General features: G+C 35.4%; 1 protein-coding gene across 1 annotated transcript; it reads right to left on the bottom strand.

The window, feature by feature from the left end:
• Nucleotides 1-875: 875 nt before the first annotated feature.
• LOC102596167 (DEAD-box ATP-dependent RNA helicase 20-like) lies at nucleotides 876-22,328 on the bottom strand. Its single transcript, XM_006361987.2, has 14 exons — nucleotides 21,892-22,328; nucleotides 21,228-21,320; nucleotides 20,963-21,127; nucleotides 20,746-20,841; nucleotides 19,966-20,040; nucleotides 19,592-19,753; nucleotides 18,794-18,874; nucleotides 18,015-18,113; nucleotides 12,804-12,899; nucleotides 5,905-6,036; nucleotides 2,302-2,376; nucleotides 1,768-1,857; nucleotides 1,599-1,673; nucleotides 876-1,462 (listed from the first exon to the last, which is right to left on the bottom strand). The coding sequence occupies exons 1-14, from the start codon at nucleotides 22,153-22,155 to the stop codon at nucleotides 1,289-1,291; spliced, it is 1,677 nt and encodes a 558-aa protein (XP_006362049.1). The 5' UTR covers nucleotides 22,156-22,328; the 3' UTR covers nucleotides 876-1,288.
• Between the last annotated feature and the right edge of the window lie 1,002 nt (nucleotides 22,329-23,330).

The following is a 23,330-nucleotide window of genomic DNA, read 5'->3' as shown; positions in this document are numbered from 1 at the left end:
TTCTTTATCAACAAATTCTGAATCTGACCAACTCAATATTGAATTGATCGTAGATTCTGAATCTGACCAACTTAATATTGAATTGATCGTTGAAACTTAAGAGAAACGACAATGCACCTTAATTGTTTCTTATTGTGTGGATTGTTTTATTATTATTATTATTATTATTATTATTATTATTATTATTATGTATGTAAGCTAGGAATATGATCTGTTACTAAATGATGGAGTGTTATGTTTCTTAAATTAGGTTAATGAAAAGTATTTATTGCTACTTTGGATTTCAGACATATTTCTGGTAGATCAAGCACAACTGAAATAACATCAGAATTAAAAATGTTGGGCCCGTGCTTAGCACGGGCAAAAATCATCTAGTATATTTAGAAAGTAAAACAGAGGGTAAGGCAGGAAATGCCCTATGCATAAGCACGGGCAAAAATCATCTAGTATATTTAGAAAATAAAACAGAGGGTAAGGCAGGAAATGCCCTATGCATTTTGTGATTACTAGCTCTTTAAATTAAAAGCCAATTCAAGGAATAACAATGGCTTAGTTTTTACATATAAAACACATTATTTGCAACCACCGATTGCCGTCCAACACAACTTCACCTTTGAGCTTTGATATAAATAGCTCCACTTTATATTTGACCATCAATTTAAACGCAATTTTCCTACAATTAAATGACACAAGTCGTGCATCATCCATTTGCTCGTGCATTGCAGCAACATATTTACAAAACTAATAAATTTGCTAAATTACCAAATCTTCTTTCCATAACAGCCATGGATTTTGTCAACTATCATCACATTTGTTAGTTCATTTTTCATGATTCTTCACTACTTTTTTTCTAATTTTCTTTTGTCAAGCGTCAGTGAATGCAGAAAGCAGTTGGTGTAAATGCTCAAGAATATCCCAATACAAGTGTCACTACTACAGCCTTCTGCAGAATAAAACAGTGTGCAAGGTAATATCAAAAACCAACAACAAAAAACCAGACAAATGGAATTGAGACTTGACAAGTCATTTTTAGCACATTTCCTACCCGGCCTGCAAAACTGTGCTCAATGTTCCCTTCATGGATAAGAACCAAAGCCCGTATGAAACACCAAATACTACACACAGAAAGGGTTTCAAGGGCTAGCAGCTCCTTATGTTGCTGATTTCTATTCTGGCATGTTAAAGATGTTTTTGCACTACAAATGTACACACACATTGGAGCATCACGGCATTGCCACTGCTACTACAACTATCGGAGTAGAGGCACATAAGATGTGGACAACAAACATCAGTCATCCCAAGCGTCATCTGCGGCTCCCTCCTTTTTGATCATTGATGGGGCAATCATGTGCCTATACTTATCCTCCACATTTACCGTGGACCCTACTAAAGAGAGTTTAGACAATTCACTCCTTGCTTCTTTTTCCGCAGCTGCAGCTTCTCTCTCCTTTCTTCTTGCAGTCTAATAATGTGAAAATAACACAACTCCTCAAAATAAAATAAATGTAAGACAGAAACACTTTGATATACATAGTGAGAGGAAATAGGAGTGGATAGGGAAACAAACACAAGAATGAGATAGAACCAACGAGGTATACCTTTCCCATAGCAATGGTCACATCATTGCCAGAACCAATATCAGCTATTGCTCTTCTTATTTGAGCCACAAGATACTGTGAAATTAAACAAAGCAAGAAAGCACAAGTCAAAACATGAACATCAACAAATATGAACAAGAGAGAAAATGAGTATAGCAAAAGGAAAGACCATATCACGATCAGTATAGAATGAAGTAGCTCGGCCCGTTGACCCTGCACGACCAGTCCTTCCAATCCGGTGTACATAATCTTCCATGGTCTAAATTAACAAAGGAAAAGTTGCATCAAACTTTACACAGTTCCACACACTGGTAACTGGTTAAAAGTCCAATAATTAGGAGGATTCAGAGAGTCATCAGAGCATGAGCTCTTGTTTATATCCAAGATAACAAATTGAATTTTTAGACCTGTATTAAATGGATAACTGAAGAGTTGCCAGGGGGAGAACTAAAGACGACTAACAAAATATGCCAGAGTTACTAGAATAACATTGTGAAGAGAACTAAAATACCAAAATTTGAAAGCTCTTCTATGCATGTGAAGCTTCTAAATCTATGTTACATGGACTCAGGTAGGGGTACAATTCTAATATGGGTAGGAGTAACTAATCCAAAGGTGTACCTACAATTTTAGCAAAGTTAATAGTGTTTTTCCATAAAGAGTAGCTCTAAATGTAACTTTTTATTCTTGCAGTCTGCAATACCTTTGGAAGATCTAGGTTAATTACATGTGCAACTCCTGTGACATCCAATCCCCTAGACGCAACATCAGTAGCAACCTGCCAATCCATCGTAAGAAGTTAATTGTACAGAGATGAAAGTTCAAAAGGCGCCAAAGAATAATCGAATCAAATTCATTTCATTGTTATTCGACACCGAATTGAAAGGGATTTAGCGCAGTTTGGTAGCACCTTTGTTTTGGGTGAAAAATGATCAAGCCCTTCCATCCCTACCTATTACTGTAACGACTAATCCATTGAGATCAATTCAAATTTGACATGAAATTTTCATTTTATGAGACTCTGCAATCTGCATGCAAGTTGTACTGGGGGTACAGAAAAAATCATTCTTCTTTATAGTCGTATCTATATTGATAAGAAAATGTTCTTAGTTAGGGTCAGCAGAACATGGGTTGCCAAAACCCGATGTTGTAGGTTCATGAAGAACCAAGTTCACATCGCAGAAAACTGTCCACGATTGTATATGACCCAAGGACAGTTTTGGACGGACACATTGAAGTGTTGGATAAAGACGATTCGCAGTAATTTAATTTTTTAAAGGAAGCACAAATTTCTCAGATGACACAGTGGTATTTTATAAAGCAGAGTGGGAACAAATTTGCTACTTAAGAGTGATCTTGGTGATTTTTGAAGCTTTGCTCAGGACTCAAGCTTAAATGAAGAAAGAGTAGGATTTTTCCAATAAAGGAGGTGAAGCAGATTGTGACTCTCGCAAATATTTTGAAGTGCAAGAAAGAAGAGTTGCCTACAGTCTACCTAGGCATGCTTTTGGGTTCCAAGCACAAAGCAGAAAAAAATTGGGATGGCATAATTGAGAAATCTGAGAAGAAATTGGCTATATAGAAGTCCCAATAATTATCTCTAGGAGGAAGGGTTACACTAATCGACTCAGTAGTGGATTCTCTACCCACATATGTGATGTCCCTTTTCCCTATTCCTAGTAAGGTTTTCAAGAAATTTCCTTTGGCAAGGAAATAAGATAGAAAAGGGCTTCAACTTGGTCAAATGGCCTATAGTACAACAAAGTAGGGAAAATGGGGGACTGGGAGTGAGGAACTTAAAGCTTCATAACAAGAGCCTACTTTCAAAATGGTTGTGGGGGTATGTCAAGGAGGAGGCTCTAAGGAAAGAGTTAATACATCATAAATATGGGCAACTGGATCACTGGGGTACTAGTGAAGTCATTGACACTTGGGGGTCGTTTGGTTTGAATACAAGTTATCCTGGGATTAGTTATGTTGGGATAAGTTATGCTGGGATTAGTTATACTGGGATTTGCTGGGAGTAGTTTTTATTGCTTGTTTGGTTTGTCATATTCAAACTTATATCCATTGCATAATTTTTAATAATAAGTTGTTTGTTTACAAAAATACCCTCCACCTTATTTAGTTTGCTTTTTTTTTTTTACATTTTACTTTAGTTATTCATTCTCAAAAATCAAACTTTCATGTTATTTAGCTTAAATATTTTTATATGTGCATTTTCCATGATTGTGCCGTGTGTTTTTAAAGTTAAACTTTCATCTTATTTAACTTTAGCTTAAAATTAGAGTTTCATCTTATTTAGCCTAAAAATTAAACTTTCATCGTATTTAGCTTAAAAATAAAACTTTCATCTTATTTAGCTTAAAATTAGAGTTTCATCTTATTTAGCCTAAAAATTAAACTTTCATCGTATTTAGCTTAAAAATAAAACTTTCGATCTTATTTAGCTTAAAAATAAAACTTTCGATCTTATTTAGCTTAAAAATAAAACTTTCGATCTTATTTAGCTTAAAAATAAAACTTTCGATCTTATTTAGCTTAAAAATAAAACTTTCGATCTTATTTAGCTTAAAAATAAAACTTTCGATCTTATTTAGCTTTATTATTAAAGTTATCTACATTTTAATGGATACATAGAATATAATTTGAGTGAGTAATAAACTATGTAATTCAAAATATGTAATTTAGTAGTGGAGTGAATATTTTAAGAGAAATCAAAATATAAATAAATATAAAATTAGGCAAAAAAATCAACTTATAATATATTCATAAATAAAAATTGTATTTATAAAATGTAATTTTTTAATAGAAAAATATATTATGATAAAAACAACGATTAAGTAAGGTTGTGAATGTTATTATAGTTGTTTAAAATTATATTAATATACATGAATGTATAAGTGGTGTATAAAAGAGAGTTTAAGGGGTAATTTTGTTAATTTACATACTTTATCCCAGGATAAGTTATCCTGGGATTACTATTCCACCCTCAGGGAGAGATAACTTATCCCAGTACTATTTGTTAATCCTGGGATAAGTTATCCCATCTTGTCCAACCAAACAACGGATTAAGAGACACTAAATTTTTATCCCAGGATAACTTTCTCTTATCCATCACACCAAACGACCCCTTAAGGTATTGGGGTGTGGAGGACCATCAGGAACTTGTGGTTGGCTCTCAATAGCAGCTCAAAGATTATTGTGGGCAAAGGAGATGAAACTAAGTTCTGGACAGATGATTGGTGTGGCAATGAGTTGTCAAGGGACCTGTTCCCTGGTCTTCTCTCAATATGCACAAATCCTGATAGTGGTGGAGCTCTTGAGCTTGATTGGTGGATTCCATGGTACTAATCTAGACCAAGACAGAATAGCATGGAGACATCACAATGATGGGATATTTTCTGTGAACTGATTATAGACTTAGAGGAAGTACAGGAAGATCCACAGGACCTTGGAACAATGTGGAGAAGTGTGGCCGCTACCAAGGTGAAGTGCTTCACTTGACTTGTTGCTAGGAAGAGTTGTCTGACTCATTCAGTAGAGGGGAATCAACATAGCATCTAGATACCTCCTTTGTAAAGGGGCTCGAGAGACTAACAAGCACCAATTCATGCACTGTAAGGTTACTGCACAGGTGTGGGCTCTGCTTACTAGCATAGCCAATGAATACTAGACTATGCCAAAATACACTTCTGACCTCCTAAGATGTTGGATCAAAAGGGGAGGCAATAAGAGCTAGAAAAGATGGCGGAGAACAGTTCCAGCATGTATATGGTGGATTATATGGAAGGAAAGGAATCAAAGAATATTTGAAGGAAAGGAGTGTATAATACAGAAGATCAAATGGAAAGTAATTATTACTCTAGGGATTTGGTGTAAAGAACAGGATATAGAAGAGGAGATCCAAACACCCCCAAATCATTTCCTCTTCCTACAATTTAGAAGCAAATATATAAGAACCTAGATCATCTCTTTGCATCAAAAAGGGTGAAGCGGACACTTGTATTCTATTCCAATCTGGAAATAATGCTGACAGATTGCAAAAGGAGAAAAAGAAAGGTTGGAAAGACGGAAGAGACCACTTTTTTTCTCAGAGAGAGTACTTGATTTCAAGAAAACATACTTCATCCTAAAGGAAAACAAAAAAGTTTTACACCCTCAAGCACTACCAACTGATGTTGCTTGGGGATATTATTACTCCTATTGCCTGACATAAATCAGGGATAAGGAAATTCATAAGTAATCTGTATTCAACAAGCGAAAATATCATGAAATATTACAGCAGTAGATGTTTTAAACATACCAAGATATTGATAGGTCCATGTCTAAAATCACGAAGGGCAGCCTCTCTTTCATTTTGGCTTCGACCACCATGAAGTGCAGTTGCAAGCAAACCCTGCTGTGTTAAAGCTTCTGCTACTTCATCACATTTTGTCTACACGATGATGGTGCATAGTGCCATTGTTAAAAGCATGCACTTGTACATTTTTTTTTAAAAAAGAGACTGAAGGTCTTCAAGAAGATAAATCAAAATTATACAACGGTCATGCAAGAACCAACTAAAAGCCCTTGTCAGGAACATGGCCATAAGGATGTACATGCTGAAAAAGCCCTAGCGATTCACAAAAGCATATAGAAGGGACTGGATAGTAATCACTCATCAGTTCTAACAGGGAAGAAAATTATCAGATCAAAGGAATCCTTAGTTTTACTCTCCCCTCTAGGATCTCAAACCTGTGCTACTGAGATCAGCCACCTCATTCACAATAATCAAGTGGCACAAACATAGAGGTTGTAATTACTGATCCAAGAAAAAGAATAGTAGTTGTACTAATCCTAAGGAGTTTCTCAAATGTGTACAATGGGCTTCGCTAATGAGCATGTCTTTGCCTAACTGAATAAGATGGACGGAGGATGAAGCAAATCAGATTAGTGACAGACAAAGGTAGGACAAAAGTGATGGTGACATCCTTTACACTGAAAAATTAGTTTAACTAGGAGCTGACTGGAAAAGTACAAGTGTCTTCTGTATCTTCTTCAAGAACCCCACATAGAACAACCACTAAGTTAGCCACCAAAATGAACTTTATGGTTTTTGCTACTGAAAAATAAACTCTTTAATGCCCTTGTGCACTTTCACATGTATGCTGCTTAATAGTTAACACCACTTGTCCATTTCATTTAAATGCAGCAAGCATTCAACTAAACTACTGGGACAGAAAGCTTGCATAAGCCCTGGTTGTGCATTCTGTCTTGCTTAACTAATGCTTTAGTGTAGGCATCAAGGTATAGTACACCTTCACCAATGGGTATACCATTGGGGATAGGATCATGGATCATATAAAAACTACTAATATTGATTTTAAATGAGAAAATACATAATTACCCCATTAAACTAAGACCTGTTTTTTAAAAAGACACTTGAACTTTGTAGGGGTCCTATTACCCCCTCTTCCTATGTAGAGTGAATTTATTGTCCCATTACGTGCCTATGTGGCATGTAGAGTGTAGTTCACTCTCTGATAGCGAGTGAGCTGAGCCAAAAACGTAAATATATATTTATTTAATTAGAAATGTTATTTTTTCTTTTATTTTATTTATTTTATTGTACTTTCTCCATTCTTTTTTTTTTTGCTATCTTCTTCCCCAAAACTCAAAAGAACCCACTACCTCTTCTCTATCTTCGTCAACTTAGAAGACCCATTTACTTTACTCATTTTTTTTCCTTGTCTTCTTGCTTCTCTTTGATCCCTTTTCTTTTTTGTCCCTTCTTTTTTCAAAAATAATAATAATTGTGAACCTCCTTTGATAATATTATTTTTTTAAAATAAATTATTATATAGTTCTTTAGCATCTAAATAAACAAATTTCATCGATTCGAGAGCATTATAGTATTTCATTACCTCCATCGTAATGGAGTTCCGCTGAATAATTGTTTTAATATTGAAAAGAAGATGGTAGATTGAAGGTGATTATTAATTTTCAATTTATAATTTATTAGTAATTTTATTATGATTTAATAATGATTTGATGATATTAATGGTGGAGATGAGATTATAATAATGGCGTGATGAAGGCTACTCCGTAGAATTGGCGGCGATGGTGGCCAAGTCGAGGGCTTGTAGTGATGGCGGCTATATGGAGGGTTGCAAGCGAAGAAGAAGAGTGATGAAGAAAGAAGTAGAAAGAGAAAAAAAAAAGAAAAAAGTGAAGCTAATAAAATAAGAAAAAACAAAAATGAAAATAAAGATAAAAAATTAAAACATAACACGTGGCAGATAATAATTGGTGCGTGATTGCACTTCCTTTTTTGCAATTGAGGGTGACTGAAAAGTGGGATATTTATAACACTTTAAAATTGTTTAAGGGGGTAATAGGACCCCCGCAAAGTTCAAGTGTCTTTTTAAAAAACAGGTCTTGGTTTAATGGGGTACTTATGTATTTTCTCATTTTAAATCTTGATACTATAAAAATGTGGTGTAGAAAAATACGAACTGAAAATGAAAACAGCCATAAATAAAAGAACTTCACAACTTACTTTGAATATGGAGAGCACTTTTACCCAAGAAAATTAGTAAATGGGAGAGAGCTTGAACACATGAAAGGTTTCCAAGAATATTTTAAGAAAGCTAGAATTGCCAAGTGAGATCTGCACTTTCTTACAAATAACAGTTATTGCAAAATTTTCTAGCTCATATGAAACTCATTGGTTAGAAACTTGCAATATTTAATATGAGCTCGTAATTGACTGCTTTCTTTTCTCAAAGAAACTTGGAGAAGGCTATCTGGTAGGAAGGGGATAAGACCTTTTCATTACCTCTTTAGCCTTCCCAACAATCATAAATCCATCTAGGCATTATTGCTGTGATGTTGTCATATTTAATAAACCATGAATGGGATCTCGATCTGAGATATAGGAAATTGTACTGTGCGTCCCTATAATTAAAGTGATTATAAGTTTGTGGCCTGTATTGAATTGGCAAAGGCCTCGGAGTATGCAAGTGCTCTTCTGGCTAATCTGCAGGCTTAAAACTTTTTGACGATGAAATTTGAAAATTGAACATGGGAAGGGTCATACTAACCTTTCATTATGAACCTGGATAAGTTCATAATATTTTTTGGTTTTGACGGACAGTTGGTTTCAACATAATTGTCAGTGCAACTATTTATTTTTTGAGAAGGTAACAACTTAGAAGGCTGTGATTGGTCCAAAGGGCGGGTCACAGACGGATTTCTCGGTTATCAAAAAAAATAATCCTTCGCACAAAGACTGTAAGAGATAAAACAGAGTTACAAGACCCCAAGAAACAGCAAAAACCTAGTCTAGTGCAAGTTATAAGGATCCAATGATGTCAACTATAGACTCTACCTCCTCTACCAGGGATTTTTTTCACCAAAAGTGAATCAAAAAATATACAATTCATCTTTGATCTTCTGTTCAGAATTAGCTCTATCATCAAAATATTAAAGTTTCTTTCCTTACATATTGTCTACCGGATACAAGCTGGGATGAGGCTCCACCAACTCTTTTCTTTAGTAAAACACCTGGATCATTCCAGGATGCTATCATTTCTGCAGTTTCCCTAGGTGCTGTCCATATTAAACCCTTCATACTCATGAATACAAGTCACAGCTTGCAGGTCAGCTTGCAGTGTAAAAAGAGGTGACTGTTTGTTTCAATCTCCTTACTACATAGAAAGCACATACCTCTCCTCATCAAGCAATCATGTGTTAGAACAGCCTCTTTAACCACTAGCCAACAAAAACATGCAACTTTAAAATAACCTTCCAGATAAGCTTCTAAAGATTCCAATTCCGTGGCCCAGAGTGTGCTTGCCCAGCACTTTTTAAGGCACCATATGCTGGGTGTGCCTCTGCCATAGACCTTGGTTGTATCTCCCTTACACACAGTACAACAGAGACAACTCCACAATATCAATGCTTCACACCAAATCGGGATCATGAAGACAAGCCATTTTTTTCCAACTCAATACTTCTAAGAATTGAATCAAAATGACCCTTCACTTTCAGTTGAGCCCATTTGTTTCAATCCAACCTCCACATCTAACCCAAACTCCATAAACATTTCATGAGACCAAAGAGGGAGAGGTAACCCCAAAGCCCTTATCTACACCCATTCGAGATAAGCAGTGGCCGATAAACATCCAATTTCCGGCCACACCAATCAAGCTTCAATAAGTTATTTCTCCATCTCCACCTCCTTATTTAGTGTGCTCCACAGATTTTCTAGAAGGTCTTTCAGTTTTGGAGATAGATAGTAGAGGCTTCATAAATAGACAGTTTTGGAGAGCCTTTCAGTTTCACATGTTTCATTTAAAACTTATTTTCATACTCAGTATATTCAGTGAAGTTTTGAGATTGAGTAAACTGTTTTTAAACGTTACTTTCAATTTGATGCTCATGTATGCTTGAATTAGTCTTCCGCTTGTAGTCAGCCAGGATAAGGGTTCGCTTGGGGAGGGTGTAGGCTCGGGTCGTGACAGATAAGTACTGAGTTTTCCATGGGGATAAGCTCTTCATTGCCTTCTCTATAATAGTCCCAGATCTCCACATATTTACGTCTCCTACCAGTGGGCATACCTAAATAAACAGTAGGTAATTTGTCCACTCAATCACCATCTTCATCCTTTCCGTCAGGATCTTAGCCTTATCTTGTAGATTCCAAATATCAAGCTAATTGGCCTGAAATCTCTCAGTTCAATTGCACCTGCTGTTTAAAAGATGAGATTTACATAAGTAGCATTCATGCTCCTTTCAAATATGATCATAGAAATATTGCATAGTGCCCATAATCCTCCCTCTTAGCAACATCTTCAAACTCTATAATCTATAGCTAGTTGGGTTTTCTGTACTAGTTCTTGATCCGATAGAATTCTTTGTTCTTGAATAGTTTCCCAAGAGCTAATCTGCATAGAATTTCCTTTTTCCTCAATTTCCAATTCACCTTGTTATTCCTGCTCCACTTTATTAGCTTCTTTTTTAGAAGCTTGAGTTTGTTAGCTAGGATGTAGGCAGGTCTTCCTGTATTTGGGAATGAATTTCTTCATTCCTTCACCTTGTCCTTAAACCCCTCTACCTCTAGCCACCAATTTTCAAATTTGCAAATTTGAAGTAAGTCTTTTTGAAGTCCCAATCCCCATATGTTAGGAAGACTGGGTTGTGGTCAAAACCCAACCTTGGAAGCAAAGTTTGTTTATCCTGTGAAAATGTGTCCTCCCATTCAGTCGAGTGCAAGAACTTGTCTATCTGGATGCACTCCTGTGGCTTTCTCCCCTCCTCCAAGTGAGAGACCCTCCAAATGAAGGATGGTCAACTAGTTCTTAGTCATTTGTGCACTAAGAGAACTAATCCATTGCCCCTGAGATTCTGCTACAATTTGCCCTTTTGGACACAAACCTTGTGACATTGAAATCACCACATACCACCCTAGGCCCCTCATAATTGACTCTGCTAGTTGCGAATTCACCCCAGATCTCTCTTTTGATAACCATGTTCTAGTCTGCATAGACAGCACTGAGAAACCATGTCAACTCCTGATTTATGCCTATGAATTTGCAGGGGATCACTTGACTACTAACTTCAATCAGTTCCCCCATCCACTCTGTCTTGCCCCACATTCTTAGGATCCCTCCACTGCTACCCCTAGCCGCCCCCACCCCATTTTGTTGGCCCACAACTCCCCTAACCATGTCAATTCATGATTTATGCCTATGAATTTGCAGGGGATCACTTGACTACTAACTTCAATCAGTTCCCCCATCCACTCTGTCTTGCCCCACATTCTTAGGATCCCTCCACTGCTACCCCTAGCCGCCCCCACCCATTTGTTGGCCCACAACTCCCCTAAACCATGTCAATTCATGATTTATGCCTATGAATTTGCAGGGGATCACTTGACTACTAACTTCAATCAGTTCCCCCATCCACTCTGTCTTGCCCCACATTCTTAGGATCCCTCCACTGCTACCCCTAGCCGCCCCCACCCCATTTTGTTGGCCCACAACTCCCCTAACCATGTCAATTCATGATTTATGCCTATGAATTTGCAGGGGATCACTTGACTGCTAACTTCAATCAGTTCCCCTACCTACTCTATCTTGTCCCACATTATTTGGATCCCTCCACTATTATGGTTTTACCCCTAGCTTTCCCCACCCATTTGTTGGCCCATAACTCCCCTATCAAGTTTTTGACATCTCCTCTAATTTGGTTTCGAAAAGAACATGAATGTTTGGCTCCCCATTGTTGGACTAATTGTTTTACCAACCTCCTATTGAAGACCCCTCACATTCCAAGATGTGATCTTGATTATCATTGATAATTAATTGGTGGTCTCCTCCCTTTTCTCAATTCACTTCTTGATTCTCCATCCTTTTACTTCATCTCGAAAATTAAATGCATGACTTCTTTTGGAACCAAATTATTGTTGTTGGCTGGTTCCTTTGCCAACCCCCTCCATTGGTCTAGGTTTTTTGAACCAAACCTCTGCTTCTTTTTCTAGAGCATCAAATAATGCCCCATATTCATTGCTTAATTTGATGATGTTGTGTTGAACCCAAGTTGTAGCTCAGGGACAAATCCAACAATGTGAATGATAACAGGACTTCCAATCCTAGCCTTTATGAGAACTCCAAATCCACTATGGAATTTTTGTCATTGGACTCACAAGTCCTGACAAGATTAAATGATCTTGACAACTAAGGTTCCATGAAACAATCTCATCGGCAATAAACTATAATGTTGTTGGCTATCCACAATCAGGGTCTACCACATTTAGAAGTTGGATTTTCAAGCCTATGTAGCGTAGTCAACAGACAATTAACTTTTCCATTATCAACAAACCATTAATCTTTCACATGGTTCATTGATGTGATGCTAGAGGTCAACATGATCACATTGCAGGTAGAAGGTCGGTTGGCTAATAACATTTGTGTGATCACTTATTGTTCCCTTGCAGCCAAAACAAGACATGGTCAAATACACAGAGTAAATATTGGATGAGAAACCTTAAAGATGGTAATTACACTTAAAAAGTAGCAGGTGATTTAAACTATTGTGCTTCGCTTTTTCCTTTAGTGATCTTTTATACTTTTTATCAAGGAATCCTTGGGACGGCAACATTAGCATAGATAGGGCAACAGAAAACTCAGAAAAGGAAAATCAGAGTACAAGAAATTATACCTTCCGTTCCACAAATACAATGGTCAAAGGGAAAGGATGGCCAGATTTTTCAGCTTGAGCAGCCTCCTCAACCAGCAAATCCAAAAGGTGATCAATCTACAAGATTTATCATTACAATAACATCAAGCTATAATCTTCATGAAAGACTCATATATCTGGTGACAATTACTAACTTTTTTTAGGTGATGATGAATACATGTTCTTGAAAACTAGTTTCTCCATCTATCTAAGATTGACCCCAAGCCCAAGATAGTTAATGGCATAACTATGTCTTCTCCAATAACAACATACCCAGTGTAATCCCATAGAAAGGGTCTGGGAGGGTAGAGTGTAAGTAGACTTACCCCTACCTCTTGGTGGTAGAGAGGTTGTTTCCGAAATACCCCTGGCTCAACTTTGTCGTCTCCATGAACAAATATTGGAAAAGAAATCTAACAAAAGTACAACTGCAAGACAAATATATGGTATATATTTGGATCTTTAGCACAACAAAAATATTAATGTTCCAGTAGGCCCTTCATATATTTCAAAAAACTATCCAACAAAGGACAGATAAAAATATGAATCGTTAGTAGTTTATTTTTGAAGACGCAGCACCAAGGAGTTGCTGGCAAATTGATAGCATGGACAGAACTGGAGGATTGTCCTCATGTAACTGTGAGCACAACCTAGTGAATGGAAGAACCCTTGACAAAGGAGAATACTCTATCAAAGTTATAGTATTGTTATGCCTCTTCTTTATTTATAGAAGTTATAACAGTAGTAGTATCTGGGCCAGCTTGCATGCACCTCAACTATTCCATAGGGTACTACTACAGGATCACCCGCACAAGTACCGAATAACTCTGCGCACCAAGGCTTAGGCAGATGGAAGAGATAATCTAGCATTTTTTGTCTCTACTGGGGTTTGAACCCAGGTCTCCAAAGTTGTCGCCCACTTTATTGACCTCTAGGTCATACCTTAGGTTGCAAATGCCTCTTATTTATCATTGAAGCCCCAATAAATCCTTTCTTTGTAAAGGTGATTTCTTAGAAAGAAAGATTTGTGTATGGATTCATCTACATTTATATCCCTACTTTTGTGCAATATTAGTTTTTGATGCACGTGTGTTGCATTTGAATGCCAAACTATGTAGTACACTTTTTTAAAAATAATGTTCATATTATTTTATTTTATTTTTGATGAAGATAATGTTGTATTCATCAGCATTAAGGATATGCTGGAGACCTCGAAAAATTGGTTTCCAACAAGAGAAAACAAAAAGGCCAATAGATTACAAAGTGCCTATAAAATCCAAAATTTGTGCAGCTTCTTCTATCCCTTCCTCTTTACACCAAAAATAAAAAGTAGTCAAGCAGTTCCATTTGACTTTCTCTATTGAATTAGCTTTGTTATCATAGCATCTGCTATTTCTTTCTTTCCAAATACACCACCAAATGCATGATGGTATTATACTCCACTTTTTCTTAGATTTTCTCCCCCCTCTGCTGATCCAGCAACTAAGTAGATCTGTTGTATGCTCAGGCATAATCCATTCTGTATGTGTTAGTCCCAAAAAAAGGTTCCACAATTGTGTTGTCTCTTTGCAATGGAGGAACAAATGGTTGTTGGTTTCCTCAGTCTCATTACAGAGAGAGCACCAAGAGGCAATATAGAAACCCCTCCTTTCAATTTCTCATGTGTGGAACATGCTCTTCTGGCAACCAACCAAGAGAAATACTTCACCAACCTTGGCACCTTGTTCCTCCAAATCTGCTTCCAGGGGGGAAGCTTACCACCTGGATGCTCCTTCACCTCCTTAATATATAGCTTGTTAACAGAAAGGCTTCCATCTCTAAAGTGTTTCCATATGATAGAATCCGTTTCTGCCGATAACCCATTGAACCCATTGAGAACATGTAATAGCTCAGCCACTCTCTCAATCTCCCAGTCATTTAAATGCCTTCTAAACACAATATTCCATCCATGAATAGACCATACCTCAGCCACTGTTTCTTCCGGATTGGTACACAAGGAGAATAGGTCAGGAAATAAGACCATCAGTGCCTCATTTTCCATTCCAATTCTCTTTCCAGAATAGGATTTTCGTCCCATTTCCCACCTTGTAGACTGTTTCTACTTAGATCAGGCCACAAATTTCTTATTGTTATTATTAAACCATAAATTTAAGTGAACAATTATAAATGGAATAATAAAGTATCAGTTCCTATGAATAATGGATGTAAATTTTTTTATGATTATTAACTGTGCGCATATTAAAAGTTGCTAAATCAGTATATGAAAATATCTATATATATTTATAATATATAAAGCTAGATATAGATAAGGTGATGTGACACCTTTCTATAGCCTCCAATTGCATTTATCTTTTTTCTCCTTTTTTGACTTTTCTCATTTTAAAATTAATTCATATGTAAAAATAAAAGTCATACATCTCTTAATTACAACTTTTAAATATACCTTCTCTCATTGCTAAGTTATTATTGTATTGTTGGGGCACCTGTTTTAGATATAATATAAATAAACAAGTAAACATAAAATATAGAATATATACTAAATTAGGTGTTTTTAGTTGGGGTATTGTAGTAATTTAACGTTCTACTTAACATCTAACTCACTCAGTGACTGCAAATCACACTCGAGTTTTTTTTTAAGAATAGAAAACTTAAAACATTCATAGTTTAAAAATGTGAGAAAATCCTTCAATTTATAGTCAACAAAGCGTAGTATGAGCATAGGCTTATTGTGCTTTATTAGAAAAGTCACAACCATGTGGAAAGGTCACAACTCATCAGAAAAGTCATAACTCTTTGAGAAACTCACAACCCTTCAGAAAAGTGGCAACCCTTCAATGTGAAAAGGTGTTTGCTTTCAATAAATAAATGTAATCATAGAACCTATAGAAGGTATACTAAATTGTGTGTTTTAAGAAAGAACAGAAAACTTTAAAAAATTGTAGTTTACAAATGTGAGAAAACCCCTCTATTTATATCCAACAATGGGTAGAATGAACATGTGCTTATTGTGCCTTATCAAAAAAGTCACAACCCTTCGGAAAGGTCACAACCCTTCAATGTGAAAATGTGTCGGCTTTTAATATAATATAATATAATATAATATATATAAACATAATACAAAATATAGAAGATATACTAAAATGGGCGTTTTAAGAAAGACGAATAGAAAACCTAAAAAAAATTAGTTTAAAAATGAGAACAAATCCCTCTATTTATAGCCAACAAAGGATAGTATGAACAAGTCCTTATTGTGCCTTATTAAAAAGTAACACCCTTCGAAAAGGTCACAACTCATTGGAAAAGTCACAACTCTTGAAAAAAGTGACAATCCTTCGAGAAAGGTCAAAACCCTTCGAAAAAGTCACAAACCTTCAATGTGAAAAGATGTTCGCTTTTAATATAATGTAACATAAATATAATATAATATAATATAATATAAAATATAAAAATATACTAAATTGGGTGTTCTAAGAAAGTAGGAAGAATAGAAACCTTTAAAAAAAATTAGTTTACAAAATGTGAGAGAACCCTTCAATTTATAGTCAACAAAGGGTAGTATGAACATGTGCTTATTAGGCCTTATTGGAAAAGTCACAACGCTTCAATCTGAAAAGGTGTTTGCTTTTAATAAAATATAATATAAAAAAAATATATATATACAATATAAAATATAGAAGATATACTAAATTGGTGTTTTAAGAAAGAAGAATAGAAAACTTCCAAAAATTATAGTTTAAAAATGTGAGGAACACCTCTATTTATAGCCAACAAAGGGTAGTATGAACATGTGTCTTATTAGGCCCTTATTAGGAAAAGTCACAAACGCTTCAATCTGAAAAGGTGTTTGCTTTTAATAAAATATAATATAAAAAAAATATATATATACAATATAAAATATAGAAGATATACTAAATTGGTGTTTTAAGAAAGAAGAATAGAAAACTTCCAAAAATTATAGTTTAAAAATGTGAGGAACACCTCTATTTATAGCCAACAAAGGGTAGTATGAACATGTGTTTATTGTGCCCTACCAAAAAAGGTACAACCCTTCGAAAATGTCACAACTCATCAAAAAAGTCACAACTTTTTGAAAAAGTCATAACCCTTTGGAAAAGTCGCACCCATTCAATGTGAAAAGGTATTTTGCTTTTAATATAACAAAATATAAATAAATAAATAAATAAATATAATATAAAAGATATATTAAATTGAATGTTTTTTAAGTTGGGGGTATTATAGTAATTTAATATTCAAATTAGGGAGTTCATGCTTTTATGGTAGTAAGTATAAGTATATAGATAATACCTATATATATTTCTATCAAGACATGAATAGCATCCTAAATATAAGGATTCAACCTAGTTGTGCTTCAATAAATCCCTTCTTGTATAGGTGATTGTTAGATTTCTTAGAAAGAAAGATTTGTGTATGGATTCATCTACATTTATATCCCCCCTTTTGTGCAATATGATACCTATATATATTTCTATCAAGACTTGAATAACATCCTAAGAAATAAGGATTCAACCTAATTATTTTTATAAAACAATGACATCAATAGGGTTAGAATCATTTTAAATGATAAAACATGGGGAGAAGACAGCAGACTCTCCGACAAGATACATGTGGTTCTTCTGCTGATTTACAGTTGTTTCACGAGTAATACAATAATATGCAAGGATTTCATATTAAAGATACAAAACACTTTTATCACCTTCAGCTCTGAAAAATATTACCAGAAAGGACAGCCACTCATGCTGATTGGGATCTCATCACTTCATACAGTAAGAGTTAGCTCCTTATGCATTAGAGAATTCTTGACTGAGACAGCATTGTCAAGCCTAATAACCCACTATGACCAACCCAAAACCATACGCATATAACTTGTATCAACGTTAATGTGGATGTATCCAGTATAATGATGAGATAGATTTTAGTATTGAATCTTTATACTTCATCACCATAAATGTCAAAGACGGAAAAGGCGCACGCAATCGGCAAAGAATGAAGAATGCAACATTGTTAGATGCATATCTCAAACAACTATGTATACAAGAAACAAGCAAGCAAGATGAAAAATTGAATAATATAAAAAATAAAGAACGCTTGCAACAAAATGGTGCCATCGAAGCCATTAAAAGTAATGTGAATCAATCTGTTTACTTTGCTGTTTAAGTTCAACAATGAACATACCTTATCATTTTCGGGTACCTTCTCTAAAGTCTGGGAAACATTTGCTGTCGGGCTGCTTACTTTTCCAACTTTTATTCGCACAGGATTAGTCAAGTAATCCTGCAACAATCAAAAGAGATGTGACACCTCTTTTACAGAATAATAGCATTGACCACATCATATGTTTATCAAACCTGAAGACCTGTTAAGTGATGATGAATTGCATATACATGGAAAATGACATTGTTGGAGAAAAACAACAAAATATGGAAGCAAGTGCTTTATGAACGAGATCTCAAACTGAATTCAAGATTCCAGGCCATATAAGTTTCCTTTAAGTGAATTTGTTATCGTTTAAGAGCTTTACCCTTTATAAGAAGAATTGCCACATCAAAACTAGAGTAATTTCTAGCTTAACGTAATTGCTTTCTTTTTCCAGACACTGAATTCACATGGTATATCATTTTTTCATCAAGTAAAGGTATTCTCGTTCATGAAATGGCCAAACAGGCCATATACAAGTGGTATACCAAAAAGTAAAGAATCTCTAGAATATGATTCTCTACGAATTCCTCCCAATCCCCCTATACAACAAGGAAATTTCTGATTACACCAAAAGAAAATAAGGGGACGGAGACTACTCAATTGAGAGAAACTCAATGATAGATGTCTGCAGAATCTGATCATGCTTAGAATTACCCATTATGATCTTAGAATCCTAGTATCCACAAAATAAGCCAACCAGGATACCATTTTAAATACATGGGCTAATATAACGAAGAAGTAAATAGAGACCTAACCTGTGCCAATGCTTCAATTTCTGCTGGCATGGTGGCACTAAAGAGCAGTGTTTGATGCTTTACCGGAAGATTTCGCATCACCTATGACAAAGTAACATTTGGAAGTTTCCATTTATATTTTAATTTTGAAAAGGTAAATGGTATTTCGTTGATGTCAAAACAGCACCAAGTGCTGGGATATATACAACATTAACACTAGAGAAGGCAAAAAAGAAAGAAGATGAGCGAGCAGAAAATAGAAGCAAAAGTAGATTTGGCTGACTATTAGAGCCTCACATATACATGCAGAAGTCCTAAAGCCTCCAGCATGGTATCAGCATCCTTTACATAACCCAGACAACACCAAGAAGCAAATGAAAGCAGACAGTCGAACTTGGAAGCTGTCATTTATGGTGTTCGATAAGCATATTTAGTCATGCAGAACAAGCAAAAACAACAATTAAATCATTCTAGTTTGATGCCAATCTGGTCTCTGTAACATATTACAATAGTCAATGAACAAAAGGCAGAGATAATAATTCAGGAAACAATTGACATAAGAGGTTTTCTAATTTTACAGAAAGATACTAGCAGAGTTAAATAATTAAAAGGCATTATCAAGCACTGTTATATAGTTTATGGTTGCAAAACAGCTACTACATTGGCAGGCAAATGCGTGTAAGAATAAAGAAAACAATAGCATACTCCTCAAGACATCAGGGAGATTCAAAAATGAGTTACAGAAGACCAGACAAACAGGTAAAATGGAAAATAATGTTCCCTTGAAAAGAAAAAATAAACAAATGAAAAAGAAGATACCTCTCTTATCTGAGGTTCAAACCCCATGTCAAGCATTCTATCAGCCTCATCCAAAACTACAAAAGCAATCCTGCTGAGGGAAGTATTTCCTTGTTGTAAATGATCTATAAGTCTTCCCGGAGTAGCAACAACTATATGTACTCCCGCTCGAAGCTCAGACCTCTATCTTAGCATCCAATGGAAAACCACAATTACAAAATATGGTAAGGCTAGACTTGCATCATCATGTAACATAAAGATGAAAATGAATGCTCCAAGGCACAACCCAGTAACAAGTCCAGAACAAACGAAGAGATATTTGGTTTACTTATCACCCTGTAGACGTATGAACCTCACAGATAGCACCCTAATAATTATAATAAAAATGAAGTTACCTGCTCACTAATGTTTGTCCCACCTACAACTATTGCGGTCTTAAAGGAATCCAAAGACATGCTGAAAGCCGTAACCTGAAAAGATGATGTTTAGCAGTTCAAGTACAAACATAATATTTAAAGGCAAAATACAATAAATTGAGTTTTTTCTTGTCTACACCATAGCCAAACTATATATATTGCTAATGACAAACACGGATCATTCACATGCGAAATTATTGGTTATGAGGAAAATTATTGAAAAAAGACGATGAGCTTTGCACAGTAATAAAACAACATCAGCAACACAATGAGTAGTTGGGACCTAGTGCTATTGAAGTCCACTCCTTATGAATCACGGAGACCCAGTTACTTTATTAACAATGACACGACCAAAGAAAGCCAAGGGGATACAACATGCTTCACTAGCAAAAGATAGTAATTTACGTAATTGATTAAACCAGACTTCTTGAAAGATGAGCATTATTCAAGTTGGAAGAAGCGAAGGAACCGTAGAGTAGCAGCATATTATGCCTTTCAGTACCCTTTGATATGGTTATTAGACAGTTAACACCACATTAGAGAGTATTTTATGTTTTTATGAATCTGAGAAAAAGGAAAAGAAACCAGTTATTTTATATAGATGAATTACAAAATAAAAGACACATGAGGGTGTTCCAAGGGTCTGATGGAGATTAGATTATGAGATGTGAGAAACCACATTGAAAGCAGGGTCAATGAAACATATATATGCAGGATACGGAAAAAATGCAGTAAGTTTTAACGTGCCCGCAGACCCACCTCTTTCTCTATTTGTTGTGCAAGCTCTCTTGTAGGTGCCAACACTAATGCCAAAGGTCCATCACCACGTTGAAGAGGTTGTTGAGCCAGGCAATGCTATATCGATAAAAATATGTATAATATTTATTAAACAGTAAACACTCCTATAAGGAAGATCAAGTACAACACTGACAAACTCATATTATGACATGATAATAACACAAATTCAATACAAAACCTGTATCATAGGTATGCTGAATGCAGCAGTCTTCCCACTACCAGTTTCTGCACACCCCAAGAGATCCCTGCCACTAAGAGCAACAGGCATGGCTTGAGCCTGAATAGAAGTCGGTGCAGTGTAGCCATGCTTTTCAATATCCTTCATTATACTTGCATCCAAGCACTGCAGAGAGAACAAACAACCAGGGTACAAGTACTTTAAATTATGGCCTTATATAGAAAACCCAATACAGTGATTTGTCAGAATGATGAATTCAACTAACCATATCAGGAAATGACTCAATAGGTGAGGGTGCAGGACATGAGCCTGGAGAAACATTGACATCTACATTAAGCCGCAGTCGAATCTCTTCTATCTGCAGATAAAAATGCACATCAAGGACGTAAATCAGGATCACAACATTTTCTTTTTGTAGCACTCCCTCAAATTACATTTAGCAAATGTTGCACACTTGGAAGTTATATAACTACTGTTGTAAAACTGAAATATCCAAAGTTCATCAGAAAATGATAATAATTATAATGCTGCAGTGAAGGCCTAAAGATACAAGTATGTTCACACACCAGAGAATAACCCTTGCTCTAGGAGAAATGAATCTGAGACTAAGAAAATTACAGCACAAACATATCATACAGCTTCTCAATAAAACTGATATCAATAGTTTCCAGAATCCACTTCAACTGACACTAATTTGAAGCAAAACAAGAAATAAGGTAAGATTTAAAGCAACACAAACTAAATTAAGCAACCATTTTGCAACAGTGAAAGAACTTTCAGATGGAATAAGTTATAATACTACCGTGGTTGTTGCCAACGGGGAGCAGATGACACATATATTCCATAAAACCCTAAGAACATAAAAAATAAAAAATAAAAATGTACACAACAAACTTTTTAGCGAGGGATGGATAGCAACCATTTCTTACCTGCTCGGATTTAAGACGAAGAACACGTTCGGAAGGCTTCCAGTGAGGAAACGCGGGGTCAGGGACAGCAACAGTGTTGGGCAAGGAGTAATTGAGGGAGCTCCGGCGAGCTGAATTGGAGTAACCGTTGGAAGACTTTTCGAGAGAAGGAATTCTGGATGTGTGTTTGGAAGAGAAGTGATCGGCGCCTTTACTGTTTATAGTAGGGGTGGTAGTGGTTTTTCCGGCAGCAGAATTTCTCAGGTGAGGAGGTACATAAGACATTGTCCGTCGCCGTTAGGGTATTACTATCTATTTCCTTTCTTTTTCGCGGGATAAGATGAGACTGTATTTCTTTTTCTGGAGACAAGAAACCAAAAGAGTGTATTAAGCACACAATGCTTTGAACACAATTCGATTTTATTTAACCAAAAACGACACAACGTATTTATCTATCCCAATTTGTAATGTAATTTCCACAAATAGTGTTTTTATTCATGCATCTCACTTAAAGCCCTATTCTAAGTATCAATGGCCTTTTTGTTAAGAGGCCCATTCGTAGTTGTACGTATTTGTACAATATTTCTTCATTCTCTATTCACAAAAATTTTAAATTGAAAAAAAAAATGTAGAGACTACTTACTCTTTCCGAGTCAAATATGTAATCTATTTTCTGTATTTTTAAGTATTTGTTGTATATACATTGTCACTTTTATAAATTTTACTTATTTTGTAGTTTATTTAACATTCAAGACTTGATTTTTATTGTGGTTAGTTTATGTGTAAGTGTCATGCGGAGAGTAGAAAGTGAAGTTATTGTCCTTTAGATTTTACTAATTTTTTATTATACTTCGAATGATGGTTTAGGTGAACAACATTATATCGTGTCAATGATGTCGCGTTCAAATTTTTTACTGCTTGGGCATGAGTTGCAATTATTTGTTGTTGGTAGTCCTAATCCTAATCAAGGTGAATTAAACTCCCGATATTAAATGTTATGTCTGATGTTGGGAATGTGTGTTGGTGAGAGAGACAAAAGAAAAAGTGATTGAGCATTATTCAGGTGATGAAAATGTTAGTAGGAAAAGAAGAGTTGTTGTTGATACACCCCTCGTGTGAAATAATTCTTGAAACTGAAATTGTACCTTCAACCTCGAAGAGCAAGTTGGTGATGAAAGTGTTGTGAAGGTAACCCTTTCTATTTTATGATACTCTGATAGTATATGAGATATATTAATTGAATATCATAGATGATTTAGTAGTTATACGATTTAAAATTTCGCATTTTAATCCTCTAAAATATATTGATAGTATATTTATATACCATTGACAATCATAGAGGATTGTGTAGCATGGGCTTTCAATGAAACTTGATTTTACTTTATTGGGTCTTATTTTGTTGATTTGATTGTATTGTCTTTTTTTTTGCAGCTAGGAGATTTTTTTATGTCAAGATGAAT

The sequence above is a fragment of the Solanum tuberosum genome, unplaced genomic scaffold (assembly GCF_000226075.1).
Source record: "Solanum tuberosum cultivar DM 1-3 516 R44 unplaced genomic scaffold, SolTub_3.0 scf00380, whole genome shotgun sequence".
Classification (NCBI taxonomy): Eukaryota; Viridiplantae; Streptophyta; class Magnoliopsida; order Solanales; family Solanaceae; genus Solanum; species Solanum tuberosum.
Note: the sequence above shows the minus strand (reverse complement) of the source record. Positions and strands in the feature narration are given on the sequence as shown.

Bases quoted from the DNA above. Each gene is read 5' to 3' on its own strand.
- LOC102596167 (XM_006361987.2), bottom strand. From the start codon at position 22,155: ATGTCTTATGTACCTCCTCACCTGAGAAATTCTGCTGCCGGAAAAACC. The intron at 20,041-20,745 runs GTGGGTCTGCGG...TCATCTTTTCAG, and splicing joins CACAACAAATAGAGAAAGAG to GTTACGGCTTTCAGCATGTC. The intron at 18,875-19,591 runs GTATCTTCTTTT...ACTTTGTCATAG, and splicing joins TTGAACCTCAGATAAGAGAG to GTGATGCGAAATCTTCCGGT.